The sequence below is a fragment of the Diplotaxodon limnothrissa genome, linkage group LG6 (genome assembly GCF_057381915.1).
Source record: "Diplotaxodon limnothrissa isolate DT_005_m linkage group LG6, D_limnothrissa_male_GT1.1, whole genome shotgun sequence".
NCBI classification, from domain to species: Eukaryota; Metazoa; Chordata; class Actinopteri; order Cichliformes; family Cichlidae; genus Diplotaxodon; species Diplotaxodon limnothrissa.
Window position 1 is genome coordinate 21,295,090 of NC_140601.1, and position 17,986 is coordinate 21,313,075.

Below are 17,986 nucleotides of genomic sequence, written 5' to 3' on the forward strand. Positions count from 1 at the left end.
ATCTTAATATTAATTATGTTAATATTTCGTTACTTATAGCCTTTGTTTAGTAGAAACATAAATGCATGACCTTTATTTTGAAAAAGAAAAGTAGGTCTGTTTTAAATATATTTATATATAGTTGTGGTTCCAGGTGTATCACCTGGGTACTTCTACCCTTAATATCAATAATAAAGCCTGTTACCCCGCATACTTTTTCAAAATGATGATTTTAGGTAAGTTTGAATGAAAAACTGTCAACATGTTTATCAGAATATATTATCAGGGCATTACAGCTGAACGCTCTTAGCAGAAACTATGTACGGAGAGTGCAGGTTGACCAGCATCACTTGGGCAACAGCAGCTTCTTTGCCATTGGTCAAAGTCTGCTTACGTAACGCCATTGCCGATCTGTTATTGGACAGCCTGGCTGTCAGTAAGAAGCTGACTGAAAAACGGGAGCTGGACCCAGAGACAGTCAGCATCTGTACCAAACGATGAAGATTTTGCTGGATTCTAATAATTTTGCTCAAAAATAAAGAAAACGAGAAACAGCGGACATCATGGTAAGTATTTAACATTAATATTTCCGATTGTGTTTGAATACTAATTAAATAAGTAGCATTTCCCCCCCGAAACGGTGTATTTGCGGTTGTCGTTTCCTGTTGGAATACCGCTATGTAGCGGTTTTTACAATAATATCCATGATTATCCTCATATTAAAATATATTAACGGCTGGACAGAACGTACATGAACACAAAAGGTCATAAAATGTTTAAGAATAGTTAATGTAATGAGCATATTTAAATTTATACATATATATTTTTTTAAGAAAATTGCGTTCGTTCCATGAAATATAACTCACGTTGCTCGTGTTTTTGAAATTTTACAGTATGGTTTTGTGAATCACGCCCTGGAGCTCCTCGTTTTGAGGAATTACGGTCCGGAAGTGTGGGAAGACATCAAGTGAGTTTCAGGATGTGTTTACTATTCAGCCATGTTGGTATCAAAGGTTACACTGTAGCAGCTCAGATCACAACAAGGACACAGGCCAGGCCTAATGTATACTGTACAGCCAGCCCAGCAGCATACACTGCCACAGTGTTACCAGCAGGAACAGATTAACCCGATTACCCTCCACCCTCTGTTGGCTCATGTAGGTTCACACCAAAAGTTAGTTGGTGAAGTGACAAAATGCCATTATTATTATTATTATTATTATTATTATTATTATTATTATTATTATTATTATTTCCCATTTTGTTTGTAATTGTAACAAGTAAATACCTGCAATAACTATGCAGTACAGACCTGAAAAAACTTGTTTGATGAAGTAACCTACTAAGAAATGCAAAAACCTATCATTCTGCTTTCAAAATCTTGCTTATGTAAAAATCTGCATAAATAATCACCAATATCAAGTACATTCAAGTACTAATTATTGTCATATTTGTCTATATTTGAATATATTTGCAACCTATAAGTGGAAATATTTAAAGTATAAATGTAATCTTACTTTTTCATAGAACTGGTTGATCTCTGGAACTATAATCATAATTGCTGTTTACTGTTTAGATTATCCACTTTATTAGTGGAGTTTAACATTTAAAAAAAGAAAAAAACTCTCTTCTCTAAATCCATCTGCCATTTCTTGCTTTAAATAAGCATTTCTTATCAGGTTCTTATATTTAGGCCTAGTAGGTTTGCTTTAATTGTAATCAAAATGTTATTAGTCACTGAATAAAATGCCTTTTTCACCAGAATGTAACTTAAGTAAATGTGTTATTTTTATTTTTATTTTTTGCAGAAAAAGCTGGCAATATCTTTTTGTGATCTTTTTACATTTTTTCAAAGAAAAACTGCAAGTACACCCCTTTGGACAAAACATGATGACTTAACAGTAGGAGAATCACTAAAGATGCAACTTGAAACATTGCTAAAGATCAGCATTAACCAGACAGTACAACTGCACAGTGTCACATCAAAAGACAGGAATCTTTATTGCACACTCTGAAATAACAACAACAATAACAACAAAATAAATAAAGATAAAAAATAAAACCAGTATAAAAATAACTATGAACTATAACTATAAAATAGTGTACTTTTGTCATGTCTAGAAAGTGAAGATGCAAAGTAGTTCATGGAGTTGACAAACAACATTGTGATAACACTGTGAACAAACTGATAAGTGGGACCTCTAATATGACAATCTGCTGCTGTGAACATAGTGGCTTTAGATGACAAATGAAAGTGCTGTTTGCAGGTTTCTGCCAGTGAAACCTTGTTTAGGAAAGAGACGCAGTGTCTGATTTAGTGGGATTTGAAACTAAAGCATTCGAGCTGATACTGAGAGCAATATCAAGTAAGCTTATTATTATCTCATTTTAGACTGAGGTGGCATTCGAGGCAGTTGCCTCTTAATATGTTTAATATGGACACTAAAGATTGACAAGGATACAGCAGCAAAACTAACGAATCCTTTGTTTATTCATATACAGTAAAGTATAATTCAAATGTGCTCCAATTGCCAAAATCCCATAAATAAAAAATTTTACACTTTAAGAGCTTTAAGTTTAGTCAACTTTAGGTTTAGTCTTAATGAGTCCTTTCCCCAGAATAATGGCCATTTTCTTCAGCTGTTGAAATATTTGGCTTAAAGTGAAGTTTATTTTTCATCTGTAGTCTTCTGTGCCCTATGCATGACCCTGTGAGCAGCAGCTGCCTTTTGTAAATGTTTTCAGAGTGGTCATTTTCCAGCCACCACAAAAAAACATGCTTCAGCGCAGCATGCTACAGCTCAGGGTTATATGTTACATCTCCAAATGTAACTCACTGTTACTCAGTGCTCAGTTTACCAGGTTCCGTCATGTGCTTTTTTAAAGGTTTTCATGAACTGAGTTATTTATATCAGAATTCTTACTTTTTCAAAGCTCGGTATGTTTTTCCAGCTGTGACACATTATGATAAAATTGTGGTTGCTGGTCAGGCCTGTAAATCATTCCTGTTTACTCAGTTAAATATTTGCAATCAGAAGCTCATTAAGCTTTCTGACAATTTTGTGAAAATTGGATTTTCTAAGATATAAATAGCAAAATGTACTCAGGAGCTTGGAGTGCATTGTATCAAAGGACCTGCAGTAGATCTAAACCTGATTAGCTATCTCTGCTTGTTCAGCAGTGCAATTCACACAAGGACTTCAAAGCAATATCAAAAGCTTTTTTTAATGTTTCCAGCTGAATATATATCATGAAAGAAGACCTAACCATTGGTGTCGAGTTGTTGGTGTAAACAGAAAAGCAATTGCAAAAAAGCCAAAGGTAGTGGTTTCCTGAACAAGTTGCCTACGAGACTGTTTACTTCTGCTGTGACATTCGCTGTAGCTTGTGAGTAACAGCTTCCCTTTGTTTTCAGGAGGGAGGCTCAGCTTGATATTGAGGGCCAGTTCCTCGTTAGAATCATATATGAGGATGGCAAAACATATGATCTTGTTGCAGCTGCAAGCAAAGTTCTCAGTAAGTAACAGCACGATTTTAAATCCCTGGAAATGAAATAAATGTAATTTGATGTAGGATACAAATGAAGCTTTAGCAGACATTTGCCCGATTTTATTAAGCTTTTTGTTTTGTTTTGCAGAAGTTGATGCGGGAGAGATCTTGCAGATGTTTGGCAAGATGTTTTTTGAATTTTGCCAGGAGTCAGGATATGACACCATCTTACGCGTGCTGGGCTCAAACGTTCGTGAATTCCTGCAGGTAGAGTCTTCCTCTTTGCCTTTACGAGCGAACTGAAGATGAGAGGAGGTTTTATTCATCACACTGAGTTTTTAGCCTGTAAAAACATTCGGATGATATTTTCTGCTGAGTTTTGGAGAGTTCTTAGGCTGGAGATTTGAGGCTTTTTAACAGAAAGCCAGACTTAACGCACTGTGGCTGTAAAGTTTGAAAGACACGAGAATTTACTGAGCACAAAAAATGTTATGTTGTATTATATCTTTTTTTTTTTTTTAGCTTAAAGGTCAGCTGGATATGTTACATCGCATAAATCAGCTTTGGGTGTCACGTGAAAACACTGGATTGTTGTAAATCGGTCGTTTCATGTTGATAAATACCGTTTGTTCGGGGAGTATTTGTAAGATTCCACTTTTGCAGTAAATTTAAAAAAATAATGTTATACTGTAAAACAAAGAAGAATTTCACACTGTGCAGCTGGATTCTGCTGCTAGAAATCAGCAAACATAAAGGCCTCAAGTTAAGTAAACACTTATAGCACAGTACTCTGCAAAAGTCTTGGGCTATCCCTCAGTTCTGTATATTTTAATAGTAAAATAGGAAACAGGTGTAGCAATTTATTGAAAGATGTGCAAACATAAATGGAAATACTGTATAAATACAACTTGAAAGTTTGTAATGCTGTGACCAGGTTTATTCTTTAACACAGCCTGAACTCTCTGAGACAACCTTTCTTAAAAAAGTAGTCTTCAGTAATAGTTATTTAGGCTTTTTGAAGGACATTCAAAACTCTTCTTTGAAAGTTGGAAGTTGGATCCATCACAGATCACTGTAGACAGTCACTGTGTAGCCCTGTTGCCACTGATTTTCAGTTCTTTCTCCCTGTTTTCATTTCTTAACAATAACTTCTTAACAGCCACCCTTCCAGTGACACTTCAGCAAACAGTAGATTGACATCTCTCAGGCCCTGTGTCAGGTCTTTACTAAATTGTTTCCTATTTCTGAGACATGGCTTTCAGATAAAGTTCAACTGCTGTAGATAATTTTTAGGTCTGCCATTTCTTCTTTTGTCCTCGACATGTCCAGTTTTTTGAGATAACCCATTTTTCAGCTTAGCTTTCTAGCTCTTTGGGAACCCCCTTGATGGTGCAAAAATACTATTTTATGGCTGTTTTTTTATTTCTGTGGTTTTTGGTTTTTTGTTCAAAAAGCAACTTTAAAAGTAGGGCTGCAACGATCCATCAGTGTAATCAATTAAGTCGACTATAAAAATGTGTCAATGCGGAATTGTATTTTCACGTCATATCCTAATACCACCTAAATGTGTTTTTGTAACTGCAATACACTACAGGAAGCCATGGGGGCAGTATTGTCTATATTGTCTGCCAAGACTGCACTCAGTACTAACGAAGAATAACGTAGCGCGACCACTAAACAGTAGGATAAAAGAAAATGGAAGCAAAGATTTAAAAAAAAAAGTGAACACATTTCACATAAAACAAACAAAGTTAAATGCAGACTGTGCAAAACAGAGCTTTCCTTCCACTACAGCACTACTGCAGTGCATATCAAAAATGATTGTGGGAATTTAAGCTGTTAGAAATGACTTGCTGACCAAAAACTGTTAAAAATAGGTCAATCATATCTCTCATGAAGAATATCAAGTAATTTAGAGCCAGAAATAACATCTCTAATACAAAGTAGATGCTGCAATCAGTTTTTGGCTAAGTGACTTTTATATATCTGTTATTTATCCTGGTAAAAAGTGTCATTGACATTAAAAACGTGGTTTTCAAGCGAGATCTAGCCAAGAGGACAGCTGAAATTGTTAGATATATAACATCACAGTTCTATAAACTTACTTGAAGTGGCCTGTTCACTACAGTCTATTTACTAATATAGGTAAAGATATTAGACACAAAAGTTAAGTTAGTGCATCGTGTTGATACCATGTTTATGTGAATGTTTGTACTGTGATGCTTATGTTAGCTTACCTATTGGAAACTTCTCAGGATGATGCTTGTTTTTGTTTAAATACTAGTAGCACTTTAATTTGTATTATTTCATATTTTTATTTATTTTATTTTTATTCTGACAGTCCTATTGAGTAATGTTAAAAATACATTTGATTATTTTCAAATTTATATTATTTTAATTTGCTGTGGGACGAGATCACAGGGTGACATTCACAGGTGTGCAGACTAGAGCAGGTGAGCTTAGAACAGGAGGTTTGCCCAGGAAACGGAGATAAGACTTATCGACTAATCGAAGAAAAATTGGCAGATTAGTCGACTACCAAAATTATCTTTAGTTGCAGTCCTATTTGAAAGAACTTCAGAAAGCCTGAAGAACTATCAGTCAAGACCACTTTAACGATTACAAGAATGTCTGGCTGCCTGGAAGCAAAATATAAAGAAATGAGGGTTGGCTCGAGTCTTTTGCACAACACTGTTCTTTAATAAAAGGAACAATTTCTCACTGTGCCGCCGCATTCTGTTGTCAGAAATCAGCAAACTTAAGAAATGCCAGTATTCTTTTAAAAGACTTCAAAACCTCTAGAAAGAGTAGATATTTCAGTGCAACACAGTGATGCTCTAATTATAGTTTAGGCTGTGTGATGTCAGGTACTAAAAAGAAAGCAAGGTCAAAGCGAAAACAGTCGCTGGGTTATTAGATTTCCGTTTATTACAGTACGAAGGGTAACAGTGCTGTGTACAACAGCATGATAGAAGACATCATCCACGAGCTTTCCATCCCGTGTTCAGTAATTACTAAAATGTATAATCAGCTGTGACAAAATATGCTGATAATAGTACTTCTCAGTAAATTGGTGTGCTAGGATGATTATGATGTAGTGCCCTTCATTTTGCATTAAGTTTGTTAGGATTTTTTAATCATATTCATTCAGATTAAGTCGCACTCTGTGAAAGAAGCCTATTTTCACCCTGCATAGAAACGAGCCTATCCCTTCATAGTTTGTAAGACATCTGTTTGTACAGCTGGTTCTTGCATGAGGCCCGCAGTCTGCATTTTCACAAAAAACAAGTAGCACTTCAAAGGGCAGAAGCAAATCGTGATGTGGGGGAGTGCAGCTTCTTTGTGCAGGTGTATATGTGTTTTCTTTTTAGTAGTGATCACATGATGCGATAATAGTTAAAGATAACTTACTGTTGTCATATGTGGTCTAATGAGGTTTTATGATGAACACCCAGCTGAGCTTTTAATTTTTTTATTCACCTTTTAAACTTCTTCTATTTGCACAACATAGAGGTTGGTGTTACAATCGGCTGTTACATATTCTTTTCTTTGATTTGAATTTTCAGAATCTGGATGCTCTCCACGATCACCTGGGCACCATTTATCCCGGGATGAGGGCTCCCTCGTTTCGCTGCACTGATGCAGAGAAAGGAAACAATCTAATTCTTCACTATTACTCGGAGAGAGAAGGCCTGCAAGACATAGTGATTGGCATCATTAAAACCGTCGCTCAGCAAATCCACGGAACAGAGATAGAGATGAAGGTCTCCTTTGTTGCTTTTGTTACCTTTTTGTGCATCGTGAAACCTTCGACTCTTTGGCTCACTCTGTCACTGCTAATGAACGGATATGACTTCTTCTCGCTCCCCTTTAATTTATGGTACAATATTCAAAGGCACTCTTGTGTTCCTGCATTGCATTGTGTCAGAATGTGTAAGTCTCTGTCACACAATATAAGTGGCGAGGCTGTAACGTGAAGATTAAACAACAGAAACGTCTCAAATACCCAAATGGGAACACTTTGACAGCTGCAGTTGAGTAGTGAATTTTTGGATAATGTCTGTGAGTCACAGGATATTTTTAGATCTAAGATATAGAGTCTCTAGCATAGAGACGGTGGGAATCTTCCAAGGAGTTTTATTCTTGCTCCTCATTTTTTTTAAACTTTTCTCTCACTGCGGCTGAACCAAAAATGACTGAGGGAATAGAAGAACAAGCCACATTTAAAATGTTAACTTAACCAGGCTAATCTCAGTAGCACTAAATTAAAATTTTCTAACAAACCAGCATTAAAAACTGTTAAGCTTGTTTTTTTTAATTGTAGGCCACCCAAAGCCTCAGCCTTAATCTGTACCATTCCCTGCAGCACGTTATTCCCCTCAGACGTCTACTGTGTTTAGATTGAGCTTTTCCTCTTCATTCAGTCGGTGACATTTTCTCCCAAACTTAATCATGTTATACAGACAGGATAATATCTTTCAGCAATTCTATAATGAAAGCACAGAAAATGACAGACGCTCCAAATGTGACACACAATTTCTGGAAATATTAGCCAGTGTTGCTGTGGCAACAGGGTGCAGAGACACCAGGTTGACGTCAGCATGCCTTATGCCCATAAAACCACAGGACTCTGTCATTATTACCCGCCTAATTCTATATAATAAATGCGAAATTAACATTTGTATTATTGGTATTATGTTTATGAAATGAAAATTGCAACGTTAAGGTTCAGATTTCTCTTTAAGGCCGTCATAGTGCTCTAATGATGTGCAACAAAGTTAGTCTTGCATCAGTGTCGTCAATATGTTATCAACTGATTAACTTCACGTGCTGCAGATGATCCAACCCAAAAATGAGGAGTGTGACCACATCAAATTTCTGATTGAGGAGAAGGAGTCAGAGGAAGAGGCGTTCTACGAAGATCTCGATGGCTTTGAAGAGAACGGCACGCAGGAGACTCGAATCAGCCCGTACACATTTTGCAAGGCCTTTCCATTCCACCTCATGTTTGACAAGGACCTGATGCTCACACAGTGTGGGAACGCCATATACCGAGTCCTGCCACAGGTCTGCATTCACATTCAGTTCTCCCAAACTCAGAATTTCAAGAAATTAGCAAATAATTATGTTTTAAATATTTGCTTTGTCTTTTATTATCAATAATAATGCTATAGTTTAATATAAAGAATAAATTCAACGTTACTAACATGGATATTTTTATCATATAGCTCCAGCCGGGTACCTGTATCCTTCCTTCAGTTTTTTCTTTGGTACGTCCTCACATTGACTTCAGCTTTCACGGCATCCTTTCCCACATCAACACTGTCTTCGTTCTTCGTAGCAAGGTATGTATGAAATATGTATGTTTGCACGAGTCCGTTTGGCTAATCACTTTTCATGTATTAGTTTAGCAGAGGAAATAGATCAATAAAATACACCAAAGTCTAATTAATTAAAATGCGGTTTGAAAGAATGTGTTAACAGTGTGTTAATATTCATAAGGTCACTGATATTTTTAGAAGCGCCGTAAAATTTGATGCTGTGGAGCTCAGTGAAAAAAAATAAAGGAGAAGGAAATTGTTGCCATGCAGGGAGCAATGAGCATATAAACAAATAGAAATAATATGTAAATTCAAGAGTAAAGAGTGAGTATACCATGTCTATATTCTAAGGTTTTAGGTATCAAAACATAATTAAGATAATATGGTCCCTAGCCAGTTTTAGAGTTGGGTAAATACAACCTCAGATAAATAACATCACCTGACCTTTTACATACATTACTTATTTAACAAAAAACTAAACCAGAATGCAGAAATTGTGTGATAAAGTAAGTGTACCTGTGCTGCTTCATAGTAATTAAGAGGGTAAGTAGCAGTCACGTGCTGATGATCAAATTCACTCGATCAATTGTTTGACAGCAAATGAGAGCATCTCTATAAAAGTAGAAGTTCTGGCTCTTTGCTGTTATGGAGCATTCAGGTGAGTGTAAACATAGTGCCCAGCAGGAAAGACATCAGAAATGATCTCAGAGAAGCAAATGCTGTTGCTCATAACTCTGGGAAGGGTTTTCTGGTCATTTCCAAACACTCTAAAATCCATCATTTAGCAGTGAGAAAGATTATTCACAAGTGGAAAACATTCAAGACAGTTCTTCCCAGGAGTGGACTTCCCAGCTTATTCACCCTAAGGTCAGACCATGGAATGCTCAGAGAAACTGCAGAAAAAACCAAGAGCTACATCTCAAACTCTACAGGCTTCAGTTTGCATGTCTAATGTTAAAGTTCATGACAGTACAGTTAGAAAGCGACTGAATAAGTATGAGTTGTCTGGAAGGGTTGCCAAGAGAAAGCCTCTTCTCTCTAAAGAGAAATGACTTAAAGCTTAAATTTGCAAAGTTGTATCTGAACAAACCACAAGACCTCTGGAACAATGCCCATCTCCAAGTTAGGTGAAAACCAACAAAACACCTAATTCACCAACTGTCACACATGGTGGTGATGATTGGGGCTTGTTTTGTAGCCACACGATCTTGGCACCTTTGAGGCACCATTGGGTCGACCATGAACTCCTCTGTAATCCAAAGTATTCTAGAATCACATGTGAGTCAACCTGCCCAACAGCTCAAGCTTGGCTCAAACTCAACCTCAAATGATGATCCACACCACAGCAAATCTACATCAGAATGGCTGAAAAAGAAAAGAATGAAGATGTCTAGACCCCAATCTGACTGAAATGCTATTATTGGACCTTAAGAGAGCTGTCCATAAATGAATCTAAATCTACAACGTCATTGAGTGTATGCATTTTTCACTCATTGTTTTATCTCAGTTTTTGTTAAATCAATGATGACAAAATGTAAAACCTTACAATTTATAGAAGCTATACAGTTACTATACAGTTTTACAATGCTTATGTTTATGCATAGAGCAAAGAGGGTCATGCAGCACAGTTAGAATATACCTTTGTTGATTTTCAGAATAGACAAAAAGTTGTGGGAGAAACAGAGAAAAGACTAATCTGAAAAGCTAATTTTATGAGCACAGAGGTCAGTGTGAAGTCAAATGAAAAGTCACAAGGTAAAAATAGAGCAAGAATAGAAAATAGTTTCAAATTTAAAATTTGTGTGGTTTGGTTTCTCATGGAATGGTTAATCCTTAAGTGACAAAATAATACCGCTATACTCAGATTAATTGTGACAAGACTGATCCTTGAAGCACTGCCACTCTTGGGGCATAAGCTACATGGCTACGTAAGCCCTGACAAAAAAGAGGAGTTTACTTTTTTTTTTCTTTACACAATAAAATCAAAATTAATTTAATGTAATGAGCGCTGAAAAATTTAACATTTAAAATGAAAAGCCAGATTTAAAAATAAAGTGCGAGCTAAACTGGCACCCAGTTTGGAAGCACATTTAGAGATGAACGCACTGCATCATGAAATATTCACAAGAGGGATGTAATCCTGACAGGAGGGCCTGCTGAATGTGGAGACTGTAGAGAATGAGGACGAGCTGACGGGGGTGGAGATCAGCTGTCTGAGACTGAAAGGACAGATGATTTATTTGCCAGAGGCTGAGAACATCCTTTTTCTTTGCTCACCCAGGTAAGCCATCAGTTGCAGAAGCCTTGACTGAATATGCACACCAGAAAAATGTTACTTTTACCCACAGAATGAGAATGCTCAGATTTCAGGTGAAGACATCTTGAAATCTAAAGGTTCAAGGTTTTGACTTACAGCAAAGTATAATCTATCTCTGTAAATGCAGAAATATGACAAACCAATATTTGAAATAAAGCTGATTTTTTTAAAGGAAGAGTTTTGTTCACTGTTAATTGCTCGTATGCATGAAGGTTACTAACGATGTGCTTTTCTTTCTGTGGTTTTTGTTTCCAACCAAAATATAAGAAACTAATTTCCACTTTTAGAGCTGCAATGCTACATGATAGTGTTGGAAAAAAACTAAAAATTTCTGCAAATTACAGTGAGCTGAGACAAACCTTAACATTCAGCATATATAGTCTAACCATAATCTAAGACAGCTAACGTAACACAGGTGAAGTGGATGCTACTTTGAATCAGAGCTGCTGTCAGAAGGAGTCTATTACAGAGTTAATGGTGGTACTCTGTCTAAGTCCTCCAGATATTCACTGATGATATACTGTTGGACATCTGTAATAATGTTTTTCGTTGTGCATTTTGCATTTCTTATGTCCAGCTGGCGATGCTGATGCTAGATGCACGGAGACTAATTAGGTCCCCTCAAACAGCCAGAGTGTTTAAACGACAAGGTTAACTTCAGAATCTGAGAATAATGGACATACTGGTCATATGCAAACATTAAAGATTGCAAAAATCACACTCAAAGTGTCGACAATAAAAATAGATCTAACTTCAGGGGAAAAAAGAAGCTCACCAGAGTCATCAAAAACATCAGTTAGCAAAAACCAAGGAGACAATTATGTGTTTTCACTGTGCTGTAAGGTCTCATGAAGTTTAACATTGCTGTATATGGTGGTTTGACATCCCTGGTCTAGATGACTACAAGGCTTATCCTTTAACAGTGTATAGTGTACAGTATTCTGTGTAAAACGTCTAAGTGAAGTTAATTAGAGCAAGAAAATGATTGATGAAAAGTAGAAGAGACATCAACAGAAGATCTGTTTTTGATTTACTTGTAATTTAGATCTGTTATAATCTCACTAATGAAAATGAGGTTATTTTTTCCATGTAGTTACACACTCTGTTAATCAAGCAATTACCCAGAATACTCAGAAGTGTTTTCCTCTTGGCCTTTTGGAAATGACAATGGGCTGGTAGATCGCCAGAGCGTGACCTACGTTATCCTCTGTAGCTCTTACGTAATCATTCAGAATTTTTTAGTAAACTGTTCGATCCAGGAGATGGCAGGGTTAAAAGGGTCTTGTCCCCTTACATTGAAGGCAGTTTGCAGCTCGTAGGATGAGTGTTTTCACTAAAGGTTGCTGCCTTGGAGGACTTTAACTGCTACTGAATGAAAACGAGATGCAACCTGACCAGAAAAGATCCGAACAGCACAGCGTCTGACCTCACCAGACAAAAAGCAGCATTTATCTGGAAACATTACAGTGCTCTCAGCCCTCACAAGAGGATGATGATTTCACTGCTCATGTCTCATTTTTTATGTCCTGTATAATTTATAACACCTCTTGATATGAACAAGAACAGCAAGACACAAATCAAATGTTTCCAGCAGCTTCACTCTGCAAAAATCTCTTATAATTTATGACTCTCACTTTTTTTGCCCTCTCTTTGTTGACCTGTTCCTACTTTTCTGGTTAGTGTTATGAACTTGGACGATCTTACACGGCGGGGACTCTACCTAAGTGACATCCCGCTGCATGACGCCACGCGCGACCTGGTGCTGCTGGGCGAGCAGTTTCGTGAGGAGTACAAACTGACCCAAGAGCTGGAAATCTTGACGGATCGCCTCCAGCACACACTCCGAGCCCTGGAGGACGAAAAGAAAAAGACAGATAGGTTTGACTGTTTTTATATTTTCATTAAAGTAGTCTTTAAGTACAGTGTGGGGTCAGATATTCATTAATTACAGGTATTATACCCACCAATTCTCAGTCAGTTTTTTGACATTATAATGTAGCTAGTATATGCAGCTTTAACCCATGTTGCCTGTCTCCCTTCATTTTTTCACTTTATTTAAACAAAAGAAAGTATTAAATGATGTCATTTACATTTTCTAGTTATGTCATTATCTGTAGGTTGTGTGTAGTATCCAAATTCACTACTATAAATCTCTAATAGCACTGTCATGATTCATTTGCTAGGAAAAAATGATAAAAAAAGATTGTTTATTATAAGTCTTGAGTAGGGAGATAAAGAGAAGCCTTAACCAGTTTTCCCTTTTAAGGGCAAACCACCGACAATACAGAAAGACACAGGTCTCAGTACAATAAAGTTGCATTAAGGATGTATGACAGCAGGGCAAGCAGGGGCTGATATTTAAGCTTCTCTTCAGTCCCTGTCAGAAAAAGGCCTGCCATTGTATTTTGTCACAGCAGTGGGTGACAGCTGGAGACGGAGAAGGGTGGAGTGTGATCTTTATTAAGAGCGCTGTAGCAGTTTATCTTCTCTTAGGAAAAGACTTTCACTCTCCCACTGGATTCCCACGTTATTATTCTGACCATTCTCTGGACTCAGATTGCCTCGGGCTCCAGACATTGATTTGAATTCATGGCTTCTCTAAATTTTAAGAGAACTGCTGCTGCACTGTTGTTGCCTTTTTAGATGCTACATCACTCTTTGTTTTTGCTTCTTTTTAACTTAGAGGTACAAGGCTGTGCATAAAATATTAACTATTTTAGATTTAAATATATGTATTCAAGCGCTGTATATATATACTATTTTTTTATGAATACATTTTAGAGTTTGCCATCTGTATGCATCATTCATCCTAAGATTATGATGCATCAAGGAAGGTATTTTGCTTTTAAGAGGCAGCCATGATCTAACCAGTTACCATAGAAACACCACCCTCCTTTCTGAAAGCAGCTTCCACAGCAAAATGACCAAAAGGTGGTGTCTGTGCAAACAAAATGCTGATCCAAAGGACGGACTTCAGCCCGGCGTCCCCAGCACCACCGTGCTCTCGCTCAGAATGTTCATTTCTCTTCTCCTTCTCAGATTGCTCTATTCTGTCCTGCCACCATCTGTTGCCAATGAGCTGCGACACAAACGCCCGGTGCCGGCAAAGCGCTATGACAACGTGACCATCCTCTTTAGTGGCATTGTCGGGTTCAATGCTTTCTGCAGCAAGCACGCCTCAGCTGAAGGAGCCATCAAGATCGTCAACCTGCTCAACGATGTTTACACACGCTTTGACATTTTGACAGACTCTCGGAAGAACCCTTATGTATACAAGGTCAGAAGCAGGAACTTTGCCATCACGTAATATTGCATACTGGTGTAAATTTGTGGTCAATAAAAAGGCCTGAAAGGAGGAAGTTTTGCTTCTACTCTGGAGGTCTGGTTCTGCAGCTGTAATGCACTAAGCTGCTGAATAATATTATGCAATTATGCATATACAACTCAGTTGCAGAGTATTTATATCAGTTAACTTAGGGTAGTACCAACATCTAAACAGGGTGTAGTTTTACAATGGCACTGCACCATTTTATAGGCCTCGTGCAACAGATTTACTCTCCAGGCTTTCAGACAAGAATGCACTTTCAGAAGTCAAACAGACCTCTTCCATGAGATTGGCTTCAGGCACTGGGTCACCAAAAAAAGTAATATTTACTCTACAAGCTGAAGGGCTAGGTGGTCCAGGGGTTTTAACAGGGCTTAAAGAGTCCCTGAATGTCTTAAAGCTGATGTAAGTGTTTAAGTGTTTATCTCGGGGTGTTTCAGTTTATTTCTGGCTGCACAGCACATTGGAACACCCCCCACCCCCCCGTTGCGCAGTGGGAACAAATCATTCTACATGAAGCAAAAGTAAATAGAAGCAGAAAAGAAAAAAGAAGTCATGACATCACTCATGTGGAGAATAAGAAAATGTTTTGGTTTATTTTCTTTATACAGGTGGAAACAGTCGGTGATAAGTACATGACGGTTAGTGGCCTGCCCGAGCCGTGCACGCACCACGCAAAGTCGATCTGCCACCTTGCTCTCGACATGATGGAGATTGCTGGACAAGTGAAAGTGGATGATGAACCAGTGCAGGTGTGAGATGAATCTCAGGTTTCAGAATAAAACATTTCTGCATATTATACTTCATTATCTGTGTGGAATTGTATTGCAACTAAATGTGAGCTGAGCAACTTTTTATACAGTACTTTTGCTTGACCTTAAATAATACCTGTTGCTGCTGAGAAAATTAGCAGGATATATTTATTTTTCTATAGTTTTAGCTGCTTCCAACACTGATAGATTATAGGCGTGCCTGTAGAGATCTCCTCGAACACTCTTGCCCACCATGTTACAAAAATTGTGAGGTGTGTAACTGGCCTGAACCACACCAGAGCGCAGCAAAGCCGTCACTTTTGTTGTGCCTTAAGGCAGTAGTGGCGAGTGTAATCTTTAGGTCTCGCTCGCTGATTGCGATTATCAACGATGAATCATCACAAGTGAATCAAAGTGTGTTTATGATTTGATTTTAAAACAATTGGTTTTAATAAGAATAATTTCTCCCAAATTGGGAAGTTAATGCATGTGAGAGGAAAGATTTCCTGTATTAGTCCTGGTTTGATTGGGTAGCAAAGGAAAATGTGAAGGTGTAGGAAACATTACCTCCACCTGCTGAAGCTCAGTGTGGCAGTAGTATATGTCTGTCTAGTCTAAAGCCAGTTCAGATGTTGTTCAAATTTAATTGTGGTGGCAGAGAATCAACACACTCAGTCACTCACTGTGGACAGTTTACTGTGGACCTGTCAGGTCCAAGACTTTTATAGTAAACAAAAGCTAAATTAAAAACTAACACTAGATGTGGAAAAAAACTTCAAATAAAAAATAGACTTTTTAAGAAAAGAAAAAAAAAGCTAACTGAAATGAACTTTGAAAACTAAACTAAAAAGAGAATATAAAGCAAACATGCTTAGTTTGATAGTTTGGAAAAAATCTTATTATATCTTTGATGGATGTGTTTATTGAGACTTTGGATGACTATGAGACTGTAAGTCAAGTCCTTTTAAAAAATGATGTGTTTTTATTGTAACTGATTTTCTTAGATCTTGCCTCCGACACATGTCTTCCATACATGAATTAATTTAGTAAAAAGACTAAAATATATTATTATAAACTGAAAAAAAAAAACACTCTGGAAACTAACTAAAACTAAACTTAATTTAAAAAAAGGTAGAAATGAAATGAAATAGAGAAATTAATTAGAAAATGCAAAACTATAATTCCATTTTTACATACAGGCTGTAACAGTTAAGAACGTAACAGTGTAGACTTTAATGCACAGAGGATTTTTTAAAACAAATTAAATAGACCAAAAAAGGACTAACTGGAAAATAATGTCATTGCATGTATTTCATCTTGTCTCTCTAACATGTCTGTTATATAGCTGTTGGATTATCTCTGTGTGGTGATGCGCTGACTGTCTAACTGTTCTCCTTCACATTTAATTATTTTTCAGCTTCTAAGCACTCCATCTGTTATTTTGGCACAGATGATTTTTTTGGAGCGCTGTCGGCTTTCTAATATTAGTTTGAAAATTCTCATATTAGTGCACCATATTAATGTGTCAGGCATTTACTCTATTACACTTAATATATACACATTTTTATTTTAGAATAATTATACCTGCGCATCTGGGAATGTATTTTTGTGCTGAAGTAATGAGCAATGAGAAGTTGTTGAAGTGAGTGCTGGAGATTGTTATTATATCAATGACTGTTGAGACTTAACTTTGGAAAATCGTGTCTGGTTAACAAAAGACTGTTTATTTTCAGACATGGCACTGGCTAAAGAGGGGCCTGGCTTAGTAGCAGAAACAGACTCAAATCATTTCACGATCCTGTGGCTTAAAATAGATTCTCATTTGTCCCAAACACTCCTGGCATGTTCATGCTCTGATGGCAGCAAGCGCTGAAGTGCCTATAAGATTAAGTGTAAATATTAGTCTCTTGATTGCCGGGGATTTCTTTTGGAACTGCATGGAGACACCTCAGGCAAACTCAACCTTATATTTACCAACCACATGTCAGTCGATGGCTTTAAGAATTTGTGCCAACACAAAACTTGCAATTTATTTTTATAAAGCATAAATTATTTATTCAAGTCCTTGAGTTATAATGTACACGGGATTTAAAGTAGGAAATTTTGTTACCATAGTTATTAAGTAAATAAATAAGGTTTGTTGTGTGCTGTTTTACAAATAAATGTACAGCAGATAACTAATGATCTGTGCTGCAGAGATGTATTTAAAGTTAAGTCTGCAAATTTGAAAAGAAACAGGGATGTCTTTAGGTAACTGCAGCATTTATTTTGCTTTGGTTAAAGTGTAAACATGCGCTTCGATCACGTTTTCTTCTCTTTTCTTTTCAGATTACTATTGGGATCCACACAGGAGAGGTGGTGACCGGAGTCATTGGGCAGAGGATGCCCAGATATTGCCTTTTTGGAAATACGGTCAACCTCACAAGCCGTACAGAGACGACGGGTGAAAAAGGAAAAATAAACGTGTCTGAATATACGTACCGGTGAGCAGCAGCGTCTCCTTATTTTTCAGGATCAGTTGTACTGCTAGAATTTTTTTTATTCTTTTAACTTTTAATAAAATATCCATTAATAGACATAAAACATGAAGCATATATAAGGAAAAACAAACCTAGTTACTGTGGACGTGAGCACGGCAAGTGTGCAGCTTGTGTGATATGTAGCGTTGTATTGCAGGTGTTTGCAGTCTGCCGAGAATGCCGACCCTCAGTTTCATCTGGAGTATCGGGGCCCGGTCACCATGAAAGGAAAGAAGGAGCCAATGAAGGTGTGGTTTCTTTCCAGGAAGCCCACAGACGCTTAA

General features: G+C 37.2%; 1 protein-coding gene across 1 annotated transcript; it reads left to right on the forward strand.

The window, feature by feature from the left end:
* The first annotated feature begins 491 nt into the window (after window positions 1-491).
* gucy1b1 (guanylate cyclase 1 soluble subunit beta 1) lies at window positions 492-17,986 on the forward strand. Its single transcript, XM_085355899.1, has 13 exons — window positions 492-545; window positions 873-946; window positions 3,395-3,495; window positions 3,617-3,735; window positions 7,035-7,232; window positions 8,305-8,535; window positions 8,697-8,813; window positions 10,937-11,070; window positions 12,787-12,984; window positions 14,146-14,383; window positions 15,043-15,183; window positions 17,512-17,666; window positions 17,860-17,986. Exons 1-13 carry the CDS (start codon window positions 543-545, stop codon window positions 17,984-17,986), a joined length of 1,836 nt encoding a protein of 611 aa, XP_085212025.1. The 5' UTR covers window positions 492-542.

Bases quoted from the DNA above. Each gene is read 5' to 3' on its own strand.
- gucy1b1 (XM_085355899.1), top strand. The intron at 8,536-8,696 runs GTCTGCATTCAC...TTTATCATATAG, and splicing joins TATACCGAGTCCTGCCACAG to CTCCAGCCGGGTACCTGTAT. The intron at 17,667-17,859 runs GTGAGCAGCAGC...GTTGTATTGCAG, and splicing joins GTGTCTGAATATACGTACCG to GTGTTTGCAGTCTGCCGAGA.